At 49.7% G+C, this 25,163-nt stretch overlaps 8 protein-coding genes across 8 annotated transcripts; 3 read left to right on the forward strand and 5 right to left on the reverse strand.

The window, feature by feature from the left end:
* Positions 1–2,410: 2,410 nt before the first annotated feature.
* Positions 2,411–2,864, reverse strand: LOC131083074 (histone H2A-IV-like). The gene has a single exon (XM_058023388.1). The coding sequence runs from the start codon at positions 2,848–2,850 to the stop codon at positions 2,461–2,463; it is 390 nt and encodes a 129-aa protein (XP_057879371.1). The 5' UTR covers positions 2,851–2,864; the 3' UTR covers positions 2,411–2,460.
* A 318-nt stretch (positions 2,865–3,182) lies between these two features.
* On the forward strand, positions 3,183–3,578 carry LOC131083079 (histone H2B 1/2/3/4/6). The gene has a single exon (XM_058023394.1). The coding sequence runs from the start codon at positions 3,198–3,200 to the stop codon at positions 3,576–3,578; it is 381 nt and encodes a 126-aa protein (XP_057879377.1). The 5' UTR covers positions 3,183–3,197.
* Positions 3,579–5,273: 1,695 nt separating this feature from the next.
* LOC131083089 (histone H3) lies at positions 5,274–5,687 on the reverse strand. Its single transcript, XM_058023406.1, has one exon. It carries the CDS (start codon positions 5,682–5,684, stop codon positions 5,274–5,276), a length of 411 nt encoding a protein of 136 aa, XP_057879389.1. The 5' UTR covers positions 5,685–5,687.
* A 1,362-nt stretch (positions 5,688–7,049) lies between these two features.
* On the reverse strand, positions 7,050–7,451 carry LOC131083078 (histone H2B 1/2/3/4/6). Its single transcript, XM_058023393.1, has one exon. It carries the CDS (start codon positions 7,428–7,430, stop codon positions 7,050–7,052), a length of 381 nt encoding a protein of 126 aa, XP_057879376.1. The 5' UTR covers positions 7,431–7,451.
* Positions 7,452–7,763: 312 nt separating this feature from the next.
* Positions 7,764–8,167, forward strand: LOC131083075 (histone H2A-IV). The gene has a single exon (XM_058023389.1). It carries the CDS (start codon positions 7,778–7,780, stop codon positions 8,165–8,167), a length of 390 nt encoding a protein of 129 aa, XP_057879372.1. The 5' UTR covers positions 7,764–7,777.
* An 8,213-nt stretch (positions 8,168–16,380) lies between these two features.
* On the reverse strand, positions 16,381–17,059 carry LOC131083063 (histone H2B 1/2/3/4/6-like). Its single transcript, XM_058023373.1, has one exon. The coding sequence runs from the start codon at positions 16,941–16,943 to the stop codon at positions 16,422–16,424; it is 522 nt and encodes a 173-aa protein (XP_057879356.1). The 5' UTR covers positions 16,944–17,059; the 3' UTR covers positions 16,381–16,421.
* A 47-nt stretch (positions 17,060–17,106) lies between these two features.
* On the forward strand, positions 17,107–17,618 carry LOC131083071 (histone H2A-IV). The gene has a single exon (XM_058023384.1). The coding sequence runs from the start codon at positions 17,149–17,151 to the stop codon at positions 17,536–17,538; it is 390 nt and encodes a 129-aa protein (XP_057879367.1). The 5' UTR covers positions 17,107–17,148; the 3' UTR covers positions 17,539–17,618.
* Positions 17,619–17,647: 29 nt separating this feature from the next.
* LOC131083062 (histone H1.01) lies at positions 17,648–19,181 on the reverse strand. Its single transcript, XM_058023372.1, has one exon. It carries the CDS (start codon positions 19,167–19,169, stop codon positions 18,510–18,512), a length of 660 nt encoding a protein of 219 aa, XP_057879355.1. The 5' UTR covers positions 19,170–19,181; the 3' UTR covers positions 17,648–18,509.
* Between the last annotated feature and the right edge of the window lie 5,982 nt (positions 19,182–25,163).

Consider the following 25,163-nt stretch of genomic DNA (forward strand, 5'->3'; position numbering starts at 1 on the left):
AGAGCAGCACCAGCTGATGAGCTCCTAATCGCAAAGCTCCCCATTCCCACTGTGAGGTGCTGCCCCATCCTGTGTCACCCTGCATTTCCCTACTCCCAGGGGCGGATTAGTCCTTAAATCACCGTCCCTGCCCCAGCGCAGGGAGCAGGAAAACGCCTGCTTGTCACGGCCTGACCAGCAAACCCAAAGGGTTTTGTTGTGGCTGCCGAAATGAGCGTTCCTGCCGGGAATCATCCCCTCTTTCACTCCCTCCCGCTGTATTTATGCAGCAACGGGATCGCGCAGCTCCAGCCCAGCTCTCCTCCTTAACGCCCCCCAATCCAGCTCCTGGGATTAAACCACAAAGGCACAACAAAGCAGGAAGCGAACCGAGCCCGAATTGGAACAGGACTCCGTGTTTCACGGCGCGGGCAGCCGGTCACTGCGGGAGCCGCAGCGAGCGCCCCGTTCCCCGCCCGCACGGAATCTTCCCTCGGGCACGGCCGGGAATGCTCAGGGCCGGGATGCGGCACCGGCGGGGCTGGGGCTGCCCTGCCCGAGCGCCTGTCCCGGCAGAGCTGGAAATGCTCCCATCGACACCTTCCGGCCCGTTCTGCTGCTCCCAGACAAGCTGTGCTCACAGTCCGTCTGCGCCCATCCAAGGCGCTGCCGGTGCTCGCTGCTGGGAAATACATTGATTTTCAAAGCGCTTCTGCTCGCTTATCCCGCCTTTGGTAAACCACATCTAGGAACCATTTTCACAAGAGTCTCTGGCTGTGCAATATACATTCGAGGTCCTGCAACACTTCATAATTTGGACCTCCTGTAGCCTTATATTTAATTTATGGCTTTATTCCCCGTGCATGTAAGTCGAAACTACAACTGCAAATTAACCGAGCACGTTCTTTAGCAGAAAAAAAATGAGAGGAATTACTAAAAGAATAGTTATTAATTGTATACCTTCTTGACCACTACCACCGTCCCCTAATAGCAGAGCATTCTTTTAAAAGGGAAAGAAACCCATAAAATTGTTCTGTGGAAACTTCTACCATCTACAAACTAGAATTTTATTCCAGTGTTCACACAACATCGAGATGATGCACGCACGGTTTTTCTGAGCAGTCTTTCCCGTTGTTCACTGCAATTCAACATGCAGGGCTGTCCCATTATGTGGAACAAGGTGGCACAGAGGGGAGTGGGGAATTCCTTCCCCTGCGGGAGGGTGAATTCATCACCGGCTCACCTTGAGGAAAGTGAAATTCAGGGAGCACGCACACACAGACACACACACACACACCAGGTCACGGGTGCCAAGCCGCATCTCTTTCCCCGTGCCGAGGACAGCGATGGCCAAGCCGTGCCCGCGTTCCGAGCCGCTGCCGTCGCTGCGGTGCCGCAGCCGCAGCACCGACGGAGGCGCCGGGGCCGAGCGGCCGCTGCTGCTGCACCCGGAGCCGGCGCGGGAGGCGCGGGGAACGCGGGCCGGGAGCGGCCGCGCCAAAGGCAGGAGGAGATCGGAACCCAGCAGCGATTTGACTTTAAAGCAACGCCGTGACCTGCCGCAAGAGCAGCAGCTTTTCCAAGAACGACTCGCTTGCTCCCAGAACCGAGCGCCGGCTCCAAACTCCCCATAGCACAGGGAGAAGAGGGCGTAGATCCAGCGATCAGCGCCAGGAAAACGAAATTAAAGCGATCGCGCTCTTTCCAGTGTAACGCCGCGACCACTAAATCACATCAGAGCTCCTTGGGAGCAGCGGCAACTCCTCCCTGCCTGAAACCTTTCCCCGGTGTTCCACAATTCTGCCCAGGAAAGCCGCTGGCACTCACACAGGAGTGTTAAAAGGCAGCAAAGGTGGATCAGTCAGGGGCCCGAGGCTGGGAACACCCGTCCTGTTGAGAAAGCATTTGTTCAAGTCACTGCCAGGACTGCCTGACACTATTCTGGGCTTTTTTTCTTTTTTTCTCCTGCGCGATTTGCTTTCCTTTCAGCTCTCCTTTCTCTGAAACACGAAGGTGCAACAGAGATCAGCTCCTTTTAGCGCTCGCAAAGGAAACAATCCAGACTGCTAAGACTTTATTGATGTCTCCTAACACGTACCTAACAAAGCACAACAAACTCGGAGCGGGCGGGCCAGAGCACGGGATATTTCCGCCACTAAAAAACCCACACTTCCCACTGTTACAACTCTGAAAAAGTCCATTGATTTATATATTTAGAAATTTTAAAGAGGCATAAACCACGGAAATTCACCTCGGTGATAAAAACATGGGTTCTTTGAGAAAAAACAAACCGCCTTTAAGACAACCTCTTAAAAGAAACAGAAACAAAGAAAAGCAGAATTAAGAGACTTGAAGAAAAGACAAGTTACGTATTCCGCTTTTCTCCGACTAAAAAACCAAAATGAAGTGACTCAGCACTTTAAGAGGAATGTGGGCGGCTCTGAAAAGAGCCTTTGTTTGGTGATGAGCCTCACTGAGCATTTACTTGGCTTTCACCTTGTGGCTGTCGGTCTTCTTGGGCAGCAGCACGGCCTGGATGTTGGGCAGCACGCCGCCCTGCGCGATCGTCACCTTGCCCAGCAGCTTGTTGAGCTCCTCGTCGTTGCGGATGGCGAGCTGCAGGTGGCGGGGGATGATGCGCGTCTTCTTGTTGTCGCGGGCCGCGTTGCCCGCCAGCTCCAGGATCTCGGCCGTCAGGTACTCCAGCACGGCCGCCAGGTACACCGGCGCGCCCGCGCCCACGCGCTCCGCGTAGTTGCCCTTGCGCAGCAGCCGGTGCACGCGGCCCACGGGGAACTGCAGCCCGGCCCGCGACGAGCGCGACTTGGCCTTGGCCCGCGCCTTGCCGCCCTGCTTCCCGCGACCCGACATCTTGCCTGCAGCGATTCCGCAGCGACGACAGCGACACAACCGGGACAGCCGCAGGAACTCCGAGCCCGCTGCCCCGCCTGCCTTATATACAACCCGGGCGGATGGGCAGCGCCTGCTACGATTGGCTGCGAGAGAGAAGTTGGTGCCGCAGCCAATAGAAAAGCGAATCCAAATCTGGCCAATGGCGGATCCCGGCGCCGAGCTCGGAGCTGACAGACAGCCAATGGCGAGGCGGCGGTCTCGGCGGAGCTGCTATAAAGGCGGCTGCCGAGGCAGTGCCGCTGCTGCTGAGCGTTGTCGCTGTGTGCGAGTTGTTGTTGTGAGGAGCTGCGGCTGCTGCTGCCGAAATGCCCGAGCCGGCCAAGTCCGCCCCCGCGCCCAAGAAGGGCTCCAAGAAGGCGGTGACCAAGACGCAGAAGAAGGGCGACAAGAAGCGCAAGAAGAGCCGCAAGGAGAGCTACTCCATCTACGTGTACAAGGTGCTGAAGCAGGTGCACCCCGACACGGGCATCTCGTCCAAGGCCATGGGCATCATGAACTCCTTCGTCAACGACATCTTCGAGCGCATCGCGGGCGAGGCCTCGCGCCTGGCGCACTACAACAAGCGCTCCACCATCACCTCGCGGGAGATCCAGACGGCCGTGCGCCTGCTGCTGCCCGGCGAGCTGGCCAAGCACGCCGTGTCCGAGGGCACCAAGGCCGTCACCAAGTACACCAGCTCCAAGTAAATGCTTGGCTAAAACCTGCTGAACCCAAAGGCTCTTTTAAGAGCCACCCACTTTTTCAACAAAAGAGCTTTGATTTCTTCACCTGCGCCTTTTTTTATAGACTTTCCTCTAAATTCCTTAGTAATTAACATTTACCCCGAATATCGACAACTTTATAGTCTAGTAATACAAGCAAATTATGTTTAGACTCTTATTTGTGTTTCTTTAGGCTTGCATCTTTTTTCCTACTGGGCCCAGCTATGTACTGAAAAGCCTTCATTTTACCTGTTATGCACTAATTTCTTCATTTTCCTTGTGGTTTAAAGGGAGCTTCCCTGTTCCAGCGCATTATTGTGTGCTCTTACAGGAAGTCCTCTGAGAAGTGCGAATGGTAAACGTTAAAATGTTCCCTCCCCGCCCCGAGTTTCAGCCATGGTCTCTCCCCTCTCATATCCATACCACAAGGAAGTGCCTTATACTTCATAGGTGTCTTTAAGAATTTATTAATCTATAGGGAAATAATTTTTTGTAGGTCTACACTTCATTAGTCTTCCCGATCTGAAATATAAAATTTGTATAAACGTATGCCATAAATATTAAGCACTTACTTAATAATTAGGTTTATTATTCTAAAAATCGAAAAAATAGCCTCTTAACGGCTTCAGAAGTAAATAGAACTAATTTAAAGTGTTTTGTTAGTCCCTGCTGCCCCCTTACGGGTGTTTCTGAATTTTCTTTCATTTTTTTTTTCTTTTACGGCTTCTGTTTAAGACCTCAGTGTCAGATATGTAGGAAAAACTGCAAATACTCATGAAAAACTGGTCCCGACGGACAATATTCAAGAGGGACTTGAAAGATGTAGAACTTTAAAAACCAGATCTTACTGGATGGAAAAGGTAAACAATGGGTACAAAGTGAAGGAGAGAAAATTCTTCAAATGAAATAATTGGCAGCTCTTTAAAGCCTCAGTCTCTGCCCGACAGAGAAGGGAGGCAGCCGCCATAGATCCAAAGACTCTTAGTTTAAGAGTTACCACATGGATAATAAATGGGCTGCAGCAGTGCTCGGAAACGAGCCGTTTCTTAATTTTTATTTTTAATTTTAAGGTTAGATTTTTATAATCCCGACTTCTGTTATGCTTTTCTGAGTCTCATTTTACTGAGCTCCTGCATATTCAATTTTTTTTTTATAAAATCCCATACGGCTCTCAAGTCCATTTACAACTCGTTCCCGAGTCTTTGCAGAGTAATTCGTGTTTTACAAACAGCATGCAAGGAAGAGTATGTGAAAATACGTTAAAGTGGGGTAAGCAGAGCCTTAAGTTGAACGGAGCTTACACCCCTGCGAGTGTGCCTGACGACATAAGTTTGAGGAGAGGCGATTAAATAAACGATTGTGACTGCAGTTGTCCCCTGCTAAAGACAATGCTATTAAAAATCCTGGCTCAAGAATAATTAAAATTTCTCGGACTCAGTTAAAATTTTACTATTGAACCCTAATAAAACATTAAGCGAACATTAACAGCCGGGTCTGCAGATCATGGAGCAGCTGTTCTAAAAGCTCAGGGCGCTTGGTGTAGTGATCCCCTGAACCATGAAGGTTCCCTCCTCCCCCAACTACTAAAACCACGTTAAAGATAGTGCAACAGCTCTTTCAATTGTGCATGTAGTGGCTCTTAAAAGAGCCTTTGGGTCTGCGTGGGTTACGGCAGGCAGCTCAGGCGCGCTCCCCGCGGATGCGGCGGGCCAGCTGGATGTCCTTGGGCATGATGGTGACGCGCTTGGCGTGGATGGCGCACAGGTTGGTGTCCTCGAAGAGCCCCACCAGGTAGGCCTCGCTGGCCTCCTGCAGCGCCATGACGGCCGAGCTCTGGAAGCGCAGGTCGGTCTTGAAGTCCTGCGCGATCTCGCGCACCAGGCGCTGGAAGGGCAGCTTGCGGATCAGCAGCTCCGTGGACTTCTGGTAGCGCCGGATCTCGCGCAGCGCCACCGTGCCGGGCCGGTAGCGGTGCGGCTTCTTGACGCCGCCCGTGGCCGGCGCGCTCTTGCGGGCAGCCTTGGTGGCCAGCTGCTTGCGGGGCGCCTTGCCGCCCGTCGACTTCCGCGCCGTCTGCTTCGTGCGCGCCATCGCTACAAGCCCCGCACCCGCGCTGCTCGGCTCAAGACACTGATTGCGCCCCGGCTCACAGCCGCCGCTATTTATAGCCCCGAGGCCCGCGCCCATTGGCCGCTCGCGCGACAGCGGCCGGCAGCCATTGGGCGCTTGTGGCGAGCCCGGGAAAAGGCCCCGCCTCCGGGGCGGGAAACGCGCCCTGGCCCCGCCCCGCCCCCTTCCAACACCGGCTGGCGGAGCACAGCGTGGGCGGCGGCAGCGGCGCCGCCGGAGAGCGGGGCTGGGCGAGCCTCGGGCTCGCCCTCCTTTGTCTAATTCCGCTCCACTAGCGTTCATTCCGGGACTCCTGGCTGAAGCTGCCTCCGGCAGCCGCCTCCATTCCCCGCGGGCTCGCGGTTTCTCCCCGCTCAGTAGCGCCCTTCGGTTCGGGGCCGCGGCAGCAAGGCAGAAGGCGCAGGCTGCAGCCGCCTTGCCCAGACCCAAAGAGCCCTCCCGGCCGCTGCCCTGGCCCGCTGGAAGCGCCTCGTCCCGCGCGGGGAGCGCGCCCCGGGGCAGCGCGCGATCGGGCCGCGAGCCGCGAGCGGCACCAATCAGTGGCGGGCGGGAGGGGCGGGAGGCGGCCGTGCCCGCCCGCGGGGAGGCTCCGCGCAGTCCTCACTCAGGTCGGCCCGAACGCGGCAGCGGCGCGGCCCCGGCTCTGCCCGCGCGCTGCAGCCCCGTCCGCGCTCGGCGGCGGAGAGTGCGGGGCGCGGGGACACGGCGGGGACAGAGAGGGGAAAATCAAACCGGGGAAAAACAAATCTGTGGAGCCTGTGCTAGGTGGTAGTGCCCAGGCAGGACTCTGCAGTTTGGACTGATAAGGCAGAGCACCGTCGGTTTTCTTCCCCCGGTCATTCGCAAAAATACCTTTTCGGGGGAGAGAAGAAGAGAGGGTATCCATCCCGTATCCATTTGGTCAGAAACAACTAGAAAACAAGAGCACGGGGCCATCAGGAAGCGCCTGTGCTTTTAATGCGTCCGATTTAGGCACTTAAAAGAACAGGCGTCATTTTTTTCCCCTCTCCCTTAGCATGCCTTAACGGATTAATGATATTTTTGGGCCGTTTGGAGACCGTGAAAGTTAAAATTTTTTAGGCGCCACCCTAGAACCAAATAAGCGCGAAGAGCAAGACCCTGAAAGAAGCAGGATATAGTCTGAGGAAATTAGTGTAAAACATGCTGTACATAAAAATTACGATACTTTTACACCGTAAAAGCATATTTCCCTCTACGACAGGTAAATCTAAAGGGGCAGGAACTCACAAAAAGACCAGCTCTTTTATTGAGAATGTGGGTGGCTCTTAAAAGAGCCTTTGGGTTAAGCAGGTTTTAACCAAGCATTTACTTGGAGCTGGTGTACTTGGTGACGGCCTTGGTGCCCTCGGACACGGCGTGCTTGGCCAGCTCGCCGGGCAGCAGCAGGCGCACGGCCGTCTGGATCTCCCGCGAGGTGATGGTGGAGCGCTTGTTGTAGTGCGCCAGGCGCGAGGCCTCGCCCGCGATGCGCTCGAAGATGTCGTTGACGAAGGAGTTCATGATGCCCATGGCCTTGGACGAGATGCCCGTGTCGGGGTGCACCTGCTTCAGCACCTTGTACACGTAGATGGAGTAGCTCTCCTTGCGGCTCTTCTTGCGCTTCTTGTCGCCCTTCTTCTGCGTCTTGGTCACCGCCTTCTTGGAGCCCTTCTTGGGCGCGGGGGCGGACTTGGCCGGCTCGGGCATTTCGGCAGCAGCAGCCGCAGCTCCTCACAACAACAACTCGCACACAGCGACAGCGCTCAGCAGCAGCGGCACTGCCTCGGCAGCCGCCTTTATAGCAGCTCCGCCGAGACCGCCGCCTCGCCATTGGCTGTCTGTCAGCTCCGAGCTCGGCGCCGGGATCCGCCATTGGCCACATTTGGATTCGCTTTTCTATTGGCTGCGGCACCAACTTCTCTCTCGCAGCCAATCGTAGCAGGCGCTGCCGATCCGCCCGGGTTGTATATAAGGCAGGCGGTGCGGCGGGCTCGGAGTTCCTGCGGCTGTCCCGGTTGTGTCGCTGTCGTCGCTGCGGAATCGCTGCAGGCAAGATGTCGGGTCGCGGGAAGCAGGGCGGCAAGGCGCGGGCCAAGGCCAAGTCGCGCTCGTCGCGGGCCGGGCTGCAGTTCCCCGTGGGCCGCGTGCACCGGCTGCTGCGCAAGGGCAACTACGCGGAGCGCGTGGGCGCGGGCGCGCCGGTGTACCTGGCGGCCGTGCTGGAGTACCTGACGGCCGAGATCCTGGAGCTGGCGGGCAACGCGGCCCGCGACAACAAGAAGACGCGCATCATCCCCCGCCACCTGCAGCTCGCCATCCGCAACGACGAGGAGCTCAACAAGCTGCTGGGCAAGGTGACGATCGCGCAGGGCGGCGTGCTGCCCAACATCCAGGCCGTGCTGCTGCCCAAGAAGACCGACAGCCACAAGGCCAAAGCCAAGTAAATGCTCAGTGAGGCTCATCACCAAACAAAGGCTCTTTTCAGAGCCGCCCACATTCCTCTTAAAGTGCTGAGTCACTGCATTTTGGTTTTTTAGTCGGAGAAAATCGGAATACGTAACTTGTCTTTTCTTCAAGTGTCTAATTCTGCTTTTCTTGTTTCTGTTACTTTGAAGAGGTTGTCTTAAAGGCGGTTTGTTTTTTCTCAAAGAACCCATGTTTTTATCACCGAGGTGAATTTCCGTCCTTTATGGCTCTTTAAAATTTCTAAATATATAAATCAATCGACTTTTTCAGAGTTTTAGCAGTGGGAGGTGTGGGTTCTTTAGTGGCGGAAATATCCCGTGCTCTGGCCCGCCCGCTCCGAGTTTGTTGTGCTTTGTTAGGTACGTGTTAGGAGACATCAATAAAGTCTTAGCAGTCTGGATTGTTTCCTTTGCGAGCGCTAAAAGGAGCTGATCTCTGTTGCACCTTCGTGTTCCAGAGAAAGGAGAGCTGAAAGGAAAGCAAATCGCGCAGGAGAAAAAAAGAAAAAAAGCTCAGAATAGTGTCAGGCAGTCCTGGCAGTGACTTGAACAAATGCTTTCTCAACAGGACGGGTGTTCCCAGCCTCGGGCCCCTGACTGATCCACCTTTGCTGCCTTTTAACACTCCTGTGTGAGTGCCAGCGGCTTTCCTGGGCAGAATTGTGGAACACCGGGGAAAGGTTTCAGGCAGGGAGGAGTTGCCGCTGCTCCCAAGGAGCTCTGATGTGATTTAGTGGTCGCGGCGTTACACTGGAAAGAGCGCGATCGCTTTAATTTCGTTTTCCTGGCGCTGATCGCTGGATCTACGCCCTCTTCTCCCTGTGCTATGGGGAGTTTGGAGCCGGCGCTCGGTTCTGGGAGCAAGCGAGTCGTTCTTGGAAAAGCTGCTGCTCTTGCGGCAGGTCACGGCGTTGCTTTAAAGTCAAATCGCTGCTGGGTTCCGATCTCCTCCTGCCTTTGGCGCGGCCGCTCCCGGCCCGCGTTCCCCGCGCCTCCCGCGCCGGCTCCGGGTGCAGCAGCAGCGGCCGCTCGGCCCCGGCGCCTCCGTCGGTGCTGCGGCTGCGGCACCGCAGCGACGGCAGCGGCTCGGAACGCGGGCACGGCTTGGCCATCGCTGTCCTCGGCACGGGGAAAGAGATGCGGCTTGGCACCCGTGACCTGTGTGTGTGTGTGTGTGTGCTCGCTGAATTTCACTTTCCTCAAGGTGAGCCGGTGATGAATTCACCCTCCCGCAGGGGAAGGAATTCCCCACTCCCCTCTGTGCCACCTTGTTCCACATAATGGGACAGCCCTGCATGTTGAATTGCAGTGAGCAACGGGAAAGACTGCTCAGAAAAACCGTGCGTGCATCATCTCGATGTTGTGTGAACACTGGAATAAAATTCTAGTTTGTAGATGGTAGAAGTTTCCACAGAACAATTTTATGGGTTTCTTTCCCTTTTAAAAGAATGATCTGCTATTAGGGGACAGTGGTAGTGGTCAAGAAGGTATACAATTAATAACTATTCTTTTAGTAATTCCTCTCATTTTTCTCTGCTAAAGAACGTGCTGGGTTATTTTGCAGTTGTAGTTTCGAGTTACATGCATGGGGAATAAAGCCATAAATTAAATATAAGGCTACACGAGGTCTAAATTATGAAGGGTTGCAGGACCTCGAATGTATATTGTACAGCCAGAGACTCTTGTGAAAATGCTTCCTAGATGTGGTTTACCAAAGGCGGGATAAGCGAGCAGAAGCGCTTTGAAAATCAATGTATTTCCCAGCAGTGAGCCCCAGCAGCCCCTTGGATGGGCGCAGACGGACTGTGAGCACAGCTTGTCTGGGAGCAGCAGAACGGGCCGGAAGGTGTCGATGGGAGCATTTCCAGCTCTGCCGGGACAGGCGCTCGGGCAGGGCAGCCCCAGCCCCGCCGGTGCCGCATCCCGGCCCTGAGCATCCCCGGCCGTGCCCGAGGGAAGATTCCGTGCGGGCGGGGAACGGGGCGTTCGCTGCGGCTCCCGCAGTGACCGGCTGCCCGCGCCGTGAAACACGGAGTCCTGTTCCAATTCGGGCTCGGTTCGCTTCCTGCTTTGTTGTGCCTTTGTGGTTTAATCCCAGGAGCTGGATTGGGGGGCGTTAAGGAGGAGAGCTGGGCTGGAGCTGCGCGATCCCGTTCCTGCATAAATACAGCGGGAGGGAGTGAAAGAGGGGATGATTCCCGGCAGGAACGCTCATTTCGGCAGCCACAACAAAACCCTTTGGGTTTGCTGGTCAGGCCGTGACAAGCAGGCGTTTTCCTGCTCCCTGCGCTGGGGCAGGGACGGTGATTTAAGGACCAATCCGCCCCTGGGAGTGGGGAAATGCAGGGTGACACAGGATGGGGCAGCACCTCACAGTGGGAATGGGGAGCTTTGGGATTAGGAGCTCATCAGCTCGGGCTGCTCTGTGGCTGCCACCAACACCTCGTGTGCAAGAGGCCCTGGGAACAGAAGGGAGAGGGCAAAGGAAGGGCTGGGATATCTCCTGGAAGGGCAGAGCAGGGCCCTGAATTTTTACATCCAGAAACAAGGAATTTCCTCTTCACTTTCGCCCCAACCACCACTTAAAGTAATTTTTCACTTCACCATTGTCGAGAAACAAACCTGCAGGGTGAAGAAGAATAGAAGACATTATTTCAGATAAATGCTGTCATTTAATCCCAGCTTTTTGGGACTTTCCTGTTTTTTCCTGTGCTGTTAGGAAAATTAATCCACAAACACCAGACCGTTATGTCCGAAAAGGAGACAGGGGAGTCGTTTCTGTCTTTATTCAGATAAAGGGAGAGGCCTTGGGGCATTTCCCTGGGATCTCTCAAATTTTTGGAGGATGCAGCCTGCTTTTTATCCTAATTTCCCAGCTGCATTTCCCTTCTCTTTTCCCCCTTGGCTGAGGTGCTTGAGAGGTGCAGAGTTGAGATACACCTGATACCAAAAATTTCTCTCTAATGTATAAACGTCCCTTTTAATTGTTATTTCTTATGGAAATTTAGGCTTTTCTTCCTCATTGTTTCTTTCATCTCTCAATGTCTTATTTCATTTATTTTATTATTATTTACAAACAAAATAAACTTCTTTTATTTAAAAGTAAACCTAAAGTGTTTTGTAAAGGCAAATTTCTTTTCCTATCCATCAATCAGTGGAATCCTTCCCATGGTTTCTTTTATATCCCAGTGCTGGTTTTACCTGCCAGCAGACCCACAGCTCGTTTGGAAAGAAAAATCTGCTCTTCCTCTCAATACCATGCCATTCCCTGCTGAGAAATGTGAGCTGCAGTGGTAACTCTGAAGTACAACACCTGTGCTGCACATCCTGTGAGGTTCTGCACGACCTGTAAGTGCCAGTTCAGGCTGAAGCTCCAGGAGCTCCAGCTGCCTGTGGAATGTGACCATTTCCCTTCTCCCATGGGGCTGGGAGCAGCGATTTCAAAGCCCCCCCATGCAGAGAGCAGAACAGACTCGGGTAAATTTGGCTTCCAGGGGCAGCTGAGCTGAGCCCAGGCTGGCAGGAGTGCCTGTGGTGCCGTCAGTGCAGCTGCTGATGCTCGGAGCACGGGGGAGGCAGCTCTGGGTAAAGGTGGTTTGGTACGGTGGAAGGTTGGGCCTGTGCCATTCCTGGGGTGATTTGTGTCTTCTTTTCTGAGTGGAATTACTGAACTCACAGACCTGGCAGTGTCCCAAGAGCACAAGGGGGAAAAACCCCAAAACCTGATCATGTGGAGTGCTCAGATTGTTTATTGTTGAGGGGGCTGCTATTTGCTACAAAAGGAAAAGAGGATGCACACCAGAGATGTGTGCATTTCTTCACAGCTCTGATACTGCACAAAAGGAATTTCACAATATCCTGTCATCTATTACAAGTTCAGATTTCAGATGTAACACTGTGCTCTCTTCTTATTTCAGGAATTATTTCTTCCATTTTCCTACAACCTGTGCAAGTAAAAACATCTACATGCAATATAAGCAGGAGTGCAAGTACAAAAAGGTTGTGGATTTTATATGGGATTAAAATTCCCATCCTTTCTGTAACTCTTTTCGATCTACTTGTTCTCTAGTTTTAAAATGAATTATGCTCATAATTGTTTCCTGATATTTTCAGTGGTAAAAATGAAAGGATGAACTTTTTAGATTAATACCTTCTATCATTTCTGACAAGGAATGCTTTTGAAATAAGCTTTTTGATAGGGCTGCAGTCAAATAATTAGGTTCCTTGTAATCATGAAAGAAATCTAACCAAAACCAGCCTTTCCACCCACACAGCCCCTGGTTCTGTGAGCCCAGCCCAGGGGAAGGAGCTGCCTCTGCTCAGTGAGTGCTCCCTCCTCCCTCACAGGACGGGGGGCTGGCAAGGGAGAAGTTCCCAGCTGCATTCCCACCCACTTCCAGCCCCTCCTCCTGTGAGATTTGTGTCCTGTCTTGGCTCTGCTGCTCTCTGAACGGGACAACCCTTAGACCGGGTATTTGCAACCTGAAGTCTCAATTTTTTTTTTCATTTACCACCTAATCTCGACCAGTTCTCATCACTGTAAACATTACATCAAGGTGTGTGTAACACCAAATATTTTTCCCTAGCTGCAGTGAATTCTTTCTCCCACAACTGTAATTATTTTAAAATGTAATATTTTCTATTTAGAATGGAAATAAAAGCCTCTGGGAAAGTAACGTTGCAATGATTTGTCTTGGGTGTCAGGAAATTACATTCTGTGGCCATTAAAGAAAAAAAAGAAATTCAGGTTTGAGAGCAGATATTGGTTTACTTCATTAATTAAAATGAAACAAATATTTAAAAACCCCAAAGAAGCACAAAAAAGAACCCCCTACCAAAACAAAAGCCCTCCAAACCCCCCCCCCCCCCAAAACTCAGGAAAAAGCAAAAAATTTCTACAGACAGTCTGTGACTTGTTCAGGTTTTGGTCCAGGTGTATGGCATCTATTTCTCATTTCTGATTCACTCTTCAGTCAGTCCACTAGAGAATACAGAAATTTGTTTGCCCAGTTGGTGTATTTCACTTTTGCAGAAATTAAAAGAAAGGGTGTTTTCTTTTTTAAACATGATGATTAATAAATAGAAATTTTTCTGAAGGAATGGTAATCTGGAGAAAATATATGGTCTTCCAGGAGTGAAATAATTTTATTATTCTAATAAAAATAAATATAGAGGAATTTTTTGTAACTGGTTGTATTGCTCTTTGGTGTTCTTTTTTTGCTGGTTACTTACTAAGCTGTAATGTCACTCTGATCATCTGAGATATTAAAAATTGCTGATATAAACCCATATTTTGACAAAAATGTTTGTGTTACAAAGAGTAAGCATTCCCCATATTTCAGATGCTGTGAATCAGGAGGTATTTTGGATGTAAACATGCAGGGTAGATAGATTAAAAGACAACATGAAGGGCCTGTTTATAGATTGCACATTCAAACACTTCTCAACATTGAGAATTGTTGGGATTGATGACTTTGCTTTGCACAGGAAGATGAGCAAGTTGGAGCCCCAGGGCACACGAGGTGATGAGTGTAAACGTTTTATAAAAATGGTGTCACAAACACTGAGCAAGCTGAAACTGGCAAGCCAGGAGCAGGATGAAGATGGAGCAAGGAACCGATCCCAGGAACGAGATAACTTCAGAAGGAGTTCAGCCCAGTGACCAAAACCATCAATGAGACATGCAGGGCCCAGCACCAAGAGTTGGATTATTGTATTTGGGGATGGGATGGTGGCACAGACACAATCTGGGCTGCAGTCTGCTGCAGGGGGCTCCTGTGTGGGGACACCCAGCCCTGTCTGCTCTGCACACTGCACAAAGGAACTTTTCACTCACTGAGCTGGAAACTCATCTGCAGAAGGAGCCCAGGGCAGGAGAATTGTTGGAGGGGTTTCTGCTTTGCTCCTCCATGGTTTGGTGGCAGCAGCCCCAGCTCCAGCAGGGTGCTGCATTTGGGCAGAGCCTCTCGCTCTGCTGGGGGATCCCACTGGGGTCGGGGCTTTGGGAGTACAGAGGGAACTGCTCTGAACGAAATGGGAAAGGACAGGAAAGAGAGGGAATTCTTTACTGGGAGGAAAAAGCTGTCATGTGATTTTATAATCACATTATTTACATTAGTGCCTTTGAGTGTTCATCCTCTTGTGGCATGATATTCTTAAGATTTGCTATTTTTGCTGAGCGTAAAGCCTACTAATTTTACCTTGGGTAACAAGAAACTTAAAAATATTGCCCATGGTAGTAGGTCTTTTTCAGTTTGGAGACTTTGTTCTCAGCACTGTCCGAAGAATGAGTAATGTTACAATCAGATCTGATGTTAAATGCTTTGTTCACATCATAGCCCCCAATATTGCCTTGCCATTCCTACTGGAATTGAAAGAAGCAATCAGCAACATTTTAGTTTCTGTTTAGTGAAGAGTTTCCTAGGCCTAGAAACAATTTCACACACTGAAACAATCTATGAAAAGATCCTCAGAATTTCTGTGGTGGCTCCCAATGCAGAGTGCAACGTGGAGCACACAAACACAGGAAAAGGAAAACGAACACTCAGAGCTGGGCAGCCAAAGGCATCCCTGAACTCCTGCCTTCAATGGGGCAGCAGGGCTGTGCCAGGGCAGCTCTGCTCTGAACTGGGGCTCTCACAAGGCTGATTATCTACAGAATGGCCACTGACAAACCCTTCTGGTGTCCATCTCCAACTGCGACAACAGGAGCATTTCTTTGTGCTTTTCTGGTGACCCAGGAAAGCTTGGAAAAGCCTAGAGTGGAATATACAATGGTTTATTAATCTTTTCAGGTATTAGACATACATAGGCACTCAGAATAAGCAACCTGTGTTTCAGAGTTTGCACTAAAGCCCTTGGAGATTGCAAAACCCCATTTCAAGCTGATAAAGAAGACTTTGGAGAACGCCTCTTCCCACCGGATATCTGAAATTCAGTCTGAGAAGTCCCCCTAAGCCTTCAAACTGAAATTAACATTTATTAGGTAATAGGTGACAGATTTTTGAGAGACGTGGTGCCTGTCTCATTACCTGTCCCACCAAAGGATATCCAAGTCAGTTCCAGAAAATTCACTTTTCTGATTCCGTGGTCCCTGTATGAATTCATATATGTACAGGAAGTTCACAATATATAGTTGTAATTCAGGATTACTGAGATCCAGTTAGGAAGTGATAATGGCTTTGATCTGCATCCATGGTGGCATGTAATTACCCAGGGATGAGAGGGAGGGCCTGAGAACGCCTGCGCTTTGAGCCTCATTAGCGGCTGCGTGATGAGACCTGGGAGCCGACAAAGTCAGCCCAGAGTGTCGAGTTTCTCAGGATTTCGTACTTTTATAACAATTAGTGACAGATTAATGCAGAAAAGGACAGATAAGGTAAAAAAACAAAAACAACCTTCCCGTGTTTTCTTCCTTGAAAGGAGAACCCAAAGCAGTCGCGGGAGAAGCTGAGCAAGTAACTATCAAAAACAAAACAAAAAAAAGACATTAAGAGAAAGATTACAAGGACAAATGGTGAAGAGGAAGGCGTTTAGAAAGTGCTTCTGATTTATATTGATCAATATCGGGCTATTTGCAAGAGCTTACCGCCGCCTAAATTCCTTTCTAGTACAGCACACTGTGCTCATCTCTCGCTTCTGTGACAAAAATAACCGCAACCCCCAAAAACGGCAGAGGCTGAGCACCATCGTGTGGCCGATCCGACAACAGCAATGCTGTGCATGGATGAGTATCCATGGATAATTACCATTCCCTCCCGGCCAGAAAAAAACAGTAAGTTCCCCATCCTTCAATTTACAATAGACATAACATGGAAACTTACAACAGTAAGGTGATATTAAAACTTGTGAAAACAATAAGTTAATGAAAACATCACCTAAAAATAACCCCATAAAACCCAAAGGAAAAACCCCAAAACCCACCCCCCCCCCCCCCAAAAAAAAAAAAACCCTAAAAAAAAAGAACCCACCACCGATTTAAAACCGCCTTTACAGACATATTGTAGCTATGGGAAAATAACAGTAAACCCAAGAGAAGTATCTTATGAAAACAACCCTTAAATAGTATGTCAAACCCAATAACCTTAAAAAAAAAAAAAGCCAAACACCGAATCACTAGGATTCCACACTAAGAGAAAATAAAGCGTTCCTTACTCAGTGGTTCAGCTCTTTTATTGCAAATGTGGGTGGCTCTTAAAAGAGCCTTTGGGTTCAGCAGGTTTTAGCCAAGCATTCACTTGGAGCTGGTGTACTTGGTGACGGCCTTGGTGCCCTCGGACACGGCGTGCTTGGCCAGCTCGCCGGGCAGCAGCAGGCGCACGGCCGTCTGGATCTCCCGCGAGGTGATGGTGGAGCGCTTGTTGTAGTGCGCCAGGCGCGAGGCCTCGCCCGCGATGCGCTCGAAGATGTCGTTGACGAAGGAGTTCATGATGCCCATGGCCTTGGACGAGATGCCCGTGTCGGGGTGCACCTGCTTCAGCACCTTGTACACGTAGATGGAGTAGCTCTCCTTACGGCTCTTCTTGCGCTTCTTGTCGCCCTTCTTCTGCGTCTTGGTCACCGCCTTCTTGGAGCCCTTCTTGGGCGCGGGGGCGGACTTGGCCGGCTCGGGCATTTCGGCGACAGCGGCGTCTCTTCGTGCACCAACGGAACGGCTGCGGAACAAACCCCGGAGCGAAGTGAAGGGAGCGGCTGCTTGCCATGAATTTATAGCGCGTCTATGCAAATGAGGGGCTCCTGTACTGCAGACTCTCATTGGTCAGACTACGAATTTATGTCAGCACTCTCCCGTCTTCGCGTGTGATTGGTCAGATTTGGATCCTCCATCTCATTGGCTGCCTGTACAAGACCTACTTCTCAGCCTATCAGCGCAGGGACGAGGCAGTAAAGCGAGCGCGGAGCGGGGCAGTGCCGAGTGCTTCTGATCCTGTGTCGGGGGAGCGAGCGAGGAGCGCGGCAAGATGTCGGGTCGCGGGAAGCAGGGCGGCAAGGCGCGGGCCAAGGCCAAGTCGCGCTCGTCGCGGGCCGGGCTGCAGTTCCCCGTGGGCCGCGTGCACCGGCTGCTGCGCAAGGGCAACTACGCGGAGCGCGTGGGCGCGGGCGCGCCGGTGTACCTGGCGGCCGTGCTGGAGTACCTGACGGCCGAGATCCTGGAGCTGGCGGGCAACGCGGCCCGCGACAACAAGAAGACGCGCATCATCCCCCGCCACCTGCAGCTCGCCATCCGCAACGACGAGGAGCTCAACAAGCTGCTGGGCAAGGTGACGATCGCGCAGGGCGGCGTGCTGCCCAACATCCAGGCCGTGCTGCTGCCCAAGAAGACCGACAGCCACAAGGCCAAAGCCAAGTAAATCTCGTCTCACTAACAACCCAAAGGCTCTTTTCAGAGCCACCCACAAGATCCTAAGAGAGCTGAGTTACCGCAACAACAACGAATGTCGTTTTGCATTAACTACTCAATTCTTATTTCAACTTATTTTTTATTTTTGGTTGGATAAAGTAGCAACGTTTTCCATGTTTACGATAACAAAACAAAGTCTTGCCAAAACGTCCCCCCCGTCTCCGTGCAAGTTCTTCCTGGTAAGGGCTATTTTCCGTTTAGTTCTTACGTCTGAGAACATACGGACACTATTCGTTGAGAGTCCCCGTCCCACCTCCCGTTTCCGCCTCTTAAAGTGGCTGATGCAGTTCCAGAGATAGGAGGCGTAATCGTCTTCGGGGAAGGGAGGGGGAAGGGCAGCGGGCCGGGACTTCCGCGGGCCAATCCTTGGGCAGGGCGGGCTTTTTCAATACTTAAAGCTTTCTTTCTCATCCGGAACAAAAGGATTGGGAGAGATCGGGGCTATTTTTGTGTCCGTAAAGAAACCCTCCCCTCCTCCCCCGCCAACAGACAAAGGCATTTACGGAGATACTTAAAAACAAATATTCAATAGATTACACATGGCTCAGTAGTAGCGTGCCTGGCAATTGCATTATTTTGTTACAAAATATATCTTTAAAAAAACGTACATCCGATTTTTTATCAAATCATTATAAAACATTGCTTCTTGGTAGTCAAAGTAATCACTTAGAGAAAAAACAAAAGTCTACACTTCCCTAAAGTCGCCGCGCTCTACCGCGTTCTTAACTATTTCTTTCGGTAATCCCTAGGAAACAAAAAACACAGGACACAATTGACCTCTTGACGACTTACGAATTGCTGGACCCCTGCTGCAGGTTACGGACGACCTCGGTGCACCAGCTCCTTTAGGGAAAATGTGGGTGGCTCTTAAAAGAGCCGTTGGATAACAAAATAAGCAGAACAAAACTCTCCTGGTACAATTTACTTCTTTTTGGGCGCCGCCTTCTTCGCCTTGGCCGCTTTGGGTTTGGCTGCCTTGGGCTTGGCCGCTTTGGGCTTCACGGCCTTTGCCTTGGCCGGGCTCTTGGCCGCCTTCTTGGGGCGCCCGGCCTTGGCGGCTTTCTTGGGGCTCTTGGCCGCTTTCTTGGCCGCTGCAGCCGCCGGCTTCTTCGCCTTCTTGGGGCTCTTCTTCACCGCCGCCGCTTTCTTGGGCTTCTTGGCGGCGCTGGCGGGCTTCTTGGCCGCCGGCTTCTTGGGCTTGGCCGCAGCTGCTCTCTTCTTCGGGGCTTTCTCCTTCACTTCCCCGGGTTTCTTGTTGAGGCGGAAGGAGCCGGAGGCGCCGGTGCCCTTGGTCTGCACCAGGGTGCCCTTGCTGACGAGGCTCTTGAGCCCCAGCTTGATGCGGCTGTTGTTCTTCTCCACATCGTAGCCGCCGGCGGCCAGCGCCTTCTTGAGCGCGGCGAGCGAGAGCCCCTTGCGCTCCTTGGAGGCGGACACGGCCTTGGTGATCAGCTCGGTGACGCTGGGCCCCGCGGGCTTGCGGGCCTTGGAGCCGCTCGCCGCCTTCTTCGGCTTCTTGGCGGCGGCCTTGGCGGCGGGCGCGGGCGCATCGGGGGCGGCGCTGGGAGCGGTCTCGGCCATGGCGGCGGCTGCCTCGGCGGAGCGGGCGGACACAATTGGGCTGGCCCGGGTCAGATGCTCGCGTTTTTAGAGCGGAGCCGCGCCGTGATTGGTGCGCTGTAGAGCCCGCCCCGCCGCGCGGCCCGGGAGCCCTTCGGTGTGCTCGATTTGTGTTTCTTTGGACTAACAAAAGTGTGTTTTCCTCGGAATTTCTGCCACCAAATCGGCCGGTTTCCCCGGTGAGGGGGGAGAAGAGCAGGTACTTGCGTTCGGGAGAGTTTCCTGCGGCAAACTCGCGATTTGAGTTAAAGGAGAGGCGATAAATCCCGTGTGCTGCTGCCGGAGAGACCTCTGAAGGGAGAAACTTTCGTTTTTCCTTGCAAATTAAAAATTTCTTTTTGATATAAATGTTACGGCAACGACTCAGTCTTATTCTTTGGAGGGTTTTCTTGGGCTCTAAGTTGAAAGCTTACGATTTGAAGCCATTTTGACAGTTTAAATTGATTTTGAACAGGAGGAAGTAACACAAACTCCTTTTTCAGCTCTGAATATGGATTAAGAACCGGTTCCTTTGACCATGTGTTTTACCTACTAAAACGCTAAAGTCTAATGAAATAGTGTCTCGTACAGCCACCTATTCCACTTTTTATAGAAACATAAGTAATTTCTTGTTATCTGGAGACTGATGAACAGAGAGTTGGTTTATTTTGTCTTACTGGGATTTCAGTACAAGGGAGGCAAAGTTACTCTGCTGCCCTACGTGGGGTGTTTTCTTTTTGTTTGTTTTCCATACGAATTTTTCAACCAAATATTAAGTAAATCAATCTATTTGCCTGTCGTGTTCCATATTATTTTGAAGTATATAGTAATTTAAAACCTTTTGTTACAAAACTGCAGCTTTGTAAAAGAAAGGAATGTCCTGCACTTCTGTTGTTTATGGAAATTATCTTTGGTAATTTAAGACTTGCAAGGAGTATCATTGCAGTTTAGTAAGCATGCTCTTCATTCCCAAAGAATATTATCTTGTTTTATATTTTCTCTAAAAGTAGTAGAATTGTAAACCTTATTGCTGTTTGGATTTTGAATGTGTCTTACAGAATATGGCTACACAAAGGTTTAGCTAAAGCCACTGAATGCTGAATCCCCTTCTCACTCCAAATAAAGCTCACCTAATTATATACTTGTGCATTTTACAGCGATCACTGAAATAAGGAAATACTTTTATGACAGAAACTAGAGCAATTTTTGATAACCTGAGTTTTAACAAGGGGCGAGGTAGGCCATAGGTCATTCCTGAAGAACCAGGAAGGAGTCAACCCACACTGGTATCTGGTGGAAGATGGTGAAATATGCTGAGCAGAACAGAGCTCTGGCTTAATATTTCATTAATCCGTAACTGACTGTGAAAAAAGTGTATTATCCATTGTCTTTCGTAGTTGTTTAAGAATCACAGAGACTGCACTGCAGCCAGGCCTTTGGTATTACCTGATATAACACAGAATGTGAATACAGAATTTAAGTACATGTTAGCAACCAGAAATTCAGAGTGTATGAGTAGATAGTTTTAGGAAAATGTAATTCTCTTTCTGTGTCATGGTTTTGTTTACAATGGCTGTTTTATAAATACTAAAATGTGTATAAGATGAGAGATTTAGCTTGCTGTAAAATAGTGTTTCAGGGAATATGAAATTATGAATAAATGCAACGAAGGGGAAAATTGTGACCTCCACCCCATAATGATAAAATACCATAACAAAGGTTGCAGTAAAAATGCACCTGAGCTCTGTAATGCTTTAAGGGGAAATTAACTGAGAGCAGACCTAATAAAAGTGTGATTTTCAAGGTCTTGTTTGGCAATACTATGTAACACGAAGTAAGGCTACAGAGATTAAATGGAGTGGATGCGAGTATTGCAGAGTTACCTTCAGAAATTGCAAATGAAGGGAAAATGTTTTGAAGCCTTTATCCTGTATATGTAAAGCTATGAATTAACCTTGCCATTGATTTGGCTGCATAATGTAATAAGGTAGCAATTGCTGGGAAGATCTGAAATCTAGCAGTTGCCTAGAGACTTCATTGCATATAGGCAGAGGAACAGCATAGGCCATGAGTGACATGTCAGCAAAATGAAAAATTCCTTTTTGCTTATTCTTGGTGCTTTGAATGCATTTGTTTCAGTAATCTTCACGGAAGGAAATGTGAATATTCCAGCTCTCGTTTGTGTCTTGACAGAGTCTTCATTCACATTTGTTGGTGGCAAAATTGAGGTGCCTAAAATGGTCACTATCCCAGTTTTCTGCCTGGCTTTTCTCCCAGCAGTTGCTACCCTTTCCTCATTTCCAAAGACGTCTGCTAAGTATATACATGTCAGCTTCTGGCCTTCAGCTACTTTTTAGTAATTTAAACTGAAGTAACTTCAGAAATTTCATAAATTAAAAAAAAAAAAAAAAAGAGAGAGAAGCTATTTTTTAAATGGTTTTGAAGTAAATAGATAAACCTACTTTACTGACGCAGAAAATCTGCTTGGAGCTTATATTCTTCTTTATGTGAAAGAAATACATACAGGAACAATATTTTGGAAAGTTAAGGTGTATTTGACAATTTTAGAAAGAGCTGCTCTGCAGTCAGAACAGATAGTTAAAAAAGAATACACGGATGTATTCAGGAAAAGAAAAAATGTGGTGAAAAATAACCTAAAAGGCAGTAGTGGCAGTTTTATCTCTAGCTGAGCAAATGAAGGAGGGAAATAATTCTGTTTTAGATATAGGATGTTGTGGGAAAATATAATTAAGAAGACATTACATAGATTGTTACATGCAGTTTGGTTTTCCCAGTGAGACTGGAGCAAGGTAGAATTCATCATTCAATAAGAGAAGGAAAGTAATTTCAGGATCTCCAGAGATACTTCTGGAGAAGACACCACTGTAAGGTCTATTTCATATGAATTATTTCAATCCTTCTCACCTTATGGGCACCCCAGCAGGCCACACTGCATCACAAACCTGCAGCCTGAGCCCTCCCTGCAAATTGTTTCCCTTCAGACACCCAAATCTGTTCCACCTTTTGCAGTTATCATTAGGACCCCTTGGCATGAGCAAGGAGACACAGGAAGCAGAGCCAAGGGCTGGCAGCACACCTGAGAGCTATCAAACGTTCCCATCTGCAGTTTAGGACCTGCCAGTACTTGTTCCTACGAAAATAAGCTGTGGGTTATATTTAGGCATGTCTGCATTAACGAGAGGTAGCACAGGAGTTGTTCCCCAGCAGTTTTGTTGGGAGGCATTAGCATGAGAGCCAGGCACACAAAGGTGGCTGCTGCAGCTGGGGGCTCTGCTCAGCATTCCCAGCAGCTGAAGGAAGGGAAGCAAAGCTGCTGTGGCACTCTGAGCCCCTCTCCTCACTCCAGATGGCAATTTCCAGAGATTTGGGTGAGGGCCTTTACATGATGCGTTGTATTCCCACACACATGTTCCACAGGAAAGAGCTGTAAATGCTGCCTGCAACCATGATTACACTCCCATTACAGAATTGCACCCATGCCTTACTTGCCCTCAGTGACATCATCTTTCATCTGAGTTTCACATGTAATAACACTTGTGTGATCCAACCAGCCAGCACAGTTTAGCAACTTTTAACACTTAGCTAAGGAATTTTAAAGCAAGACCTACCAAACTACAAACTTGTTGCAGCTCAGCAGAACAAGTCTCTGCCTACATAACACCAATGTGTCTGCTGCTGCTGCTGTTAAGGCTCCTAAAGTGCACTGAGGTCACATAAGGCCTTTTAAACTCAGGGTATAGTGAGCACCTGTGGGGAGCAGAGCAAATAGGGTAGGGCAGGGGATGACTGTCCCCACAGACTCATCTTCCTGGAATGCTGTACACTCCTCCCTGTACCCTTGGTTAAGGGTTGGGGCACCTGTGGTGTCCTCCCTTCTTCATTGCATGACATGTAATTTGGCAAGTTAAAATCTATAATCTGAAGCCTGGATTTGTCCATAGTTAGGAGGCACTGGAAAGGAAATCCTTCCTGGGAAAGCAAAATAATATAAAAAAAAAAAAAAAGTCAGCAAAAAAAGTACAGGGGGCCAAAACCTTTCTGAGAACAGATAATGATGAAGAAAATGGACTTTGTTCTTTACTCTCTGTTTATTAGTTTAAGGCATATTTACTTTTTTTCCACACACAATGAAGAGGTCCACAGTCACATATTAAATAATAGAATTATTTCTATCTCTGAGTAATTTGGTCTTCTAAAACTAATGCAAGCCACTTGAAAAACTGTGTTTTGGACCACCCTGGCATGGTTTGAATATCATCATCAATGGGAGATTGAGGACACCTCAGGCCCTTAGACAAGCTGTTCCTGAGAGGTGAACAACATTGGCAGCAGCTGCATCAGCAATGGCTCCCCAAGGAAATTGTCTCCTCCTGCATGGAGAGTGCCTCACTCTGACTGCATGTACTGGTGAAGTCCCCCAAGGAAGGGTGACACCATGCTGTCCTTCCACAGCAGCCTCTCCGCAGCACGGAATCCTGGCTGCTCACACTCGTCAGCAGCTCACACACAGGGATGCTGGGCTGCACACTCTTCCTCCCTGCAGCACCTCTGTGGATTTTCTGCCCTCCACACTTTCCTGCTTGTGTGACGATGCTGTCTGTGACTTCTGGTACACGGGAGGGAGCAATGTGGTGAATCTAAATGTCACTTCCCACTCCAGCCAGAAATGTGTTTGGAACCTATGGAGGGACAAAGTGTCCTTGGACACATCATGCATGCACAGCTGGTCTGCAGTCTGCCACCTTCGTGGCTGCTGACGCCCCAGACACTGATGTGACATGCTTCCAGGTAAATTTGGATTGCAGGCAGCTCATTTTTGCCTCACAGGCACCGAGAGTGGCACCCAGGCACAGTGTGGGCTAAGAGCCAGAGCCCTGTGTCACTCACCATGCAAAGGTGCTCTCCTTAAGTGGTGCTGCCTTCCTGTTGCTCTCCAGAGGTGTGAAGGTGAAGCAGGTTCTGGCTCTAGACAAGGCTGTTTGTGCCATCTCTCTGGAGCAGGTGTATTGCAAGTTAGCATTTGGGAGCTCGCTGTTTAGGCTGTTTTCCCACAGAAGGGAACAAAAAGGTTTTGCAGGGCTGTTCACTGTGTGAGTGTTGTGCTGTGGTTCACGTTTTTGCAGCCCGTGGTCTGGTGCCAGAGCAGCGCTATCTCAGGTCAGTACGCTGTGCAGATTGCCAGGGGCACTGGAAGGGCTGGCTGGGGCCTGAATTTCCCCCTGATATATCAGTGAGGTCAGCAACTGTCACCTCTGCTGCCATACAGGTAGGAAGTCAGGAATCTGGCTTCAGAGGCTCATGAGGCTATGTATGTATGGGTTGGGAACATTCAGGATGAATATATTTCATCTGTTTTGCCTGCAAATTGCCTTAGTCCCAGAAAAGACTGGCTTCCATAATGACTGTATTAAAACTAATTCTTGTTCTTTCTGGCAGTTAGGGGGTTTTTTTGGGGTTTTTTTTTTTTTTTTTTTTTTTTTTTTTTTTTTTTTTTTTTATTGGGAACTGAAAATGCCATCAAGATTTTGTTGACTTGGTTTTGAAATAGGGAATAGAGTAACAACTTTAACTTTTGTGTTCTGTTTGAGGTTGCTAGTTTGTGACATCTGACGCTGAATTGTGTGGTTAGCAAGGCTTGCACAGAAGGGCAGCACGGAGCAGCCAGGAGCAGGGAGCAGCAGCCATGCAGCTCTGTGGAGGTGGTGAGTGAAGAGAAACCTGCTGGGGCTTGGGTTTGCTCAGACTGCAAGGAGACATGTACAAGGAAACTTAACAGCTGAAATTACTCAAAGCTGTTGAGGAAGGGGCCTGGTATCAGTAAGGTGAACTTCTGAGTAATTCCAATGTTAATCGCCAAATCTAAGGCATGGTCTTTTTATTAAAAAATTCGCTAGGAAAAAAAAAAAAAAGAAAGAAAATAAATAGAACCAAAACCAAAATGGAGGAAAAATTGCA

This window comes from Melospiza georgiana, chromosome 4 (assembly GCF_028018845.1).
Source record: "Melospiza georgiana isolate bMelGeo1 chromosome 4, bMelGeo1.pri, whole genome shotgun sequence".
Lineage (NCBI taxonomy): Eukaryota > Metazoa > Chordata > Aves > Passeriformes > Passerellidae > Melospiza > Melospiza georgiana.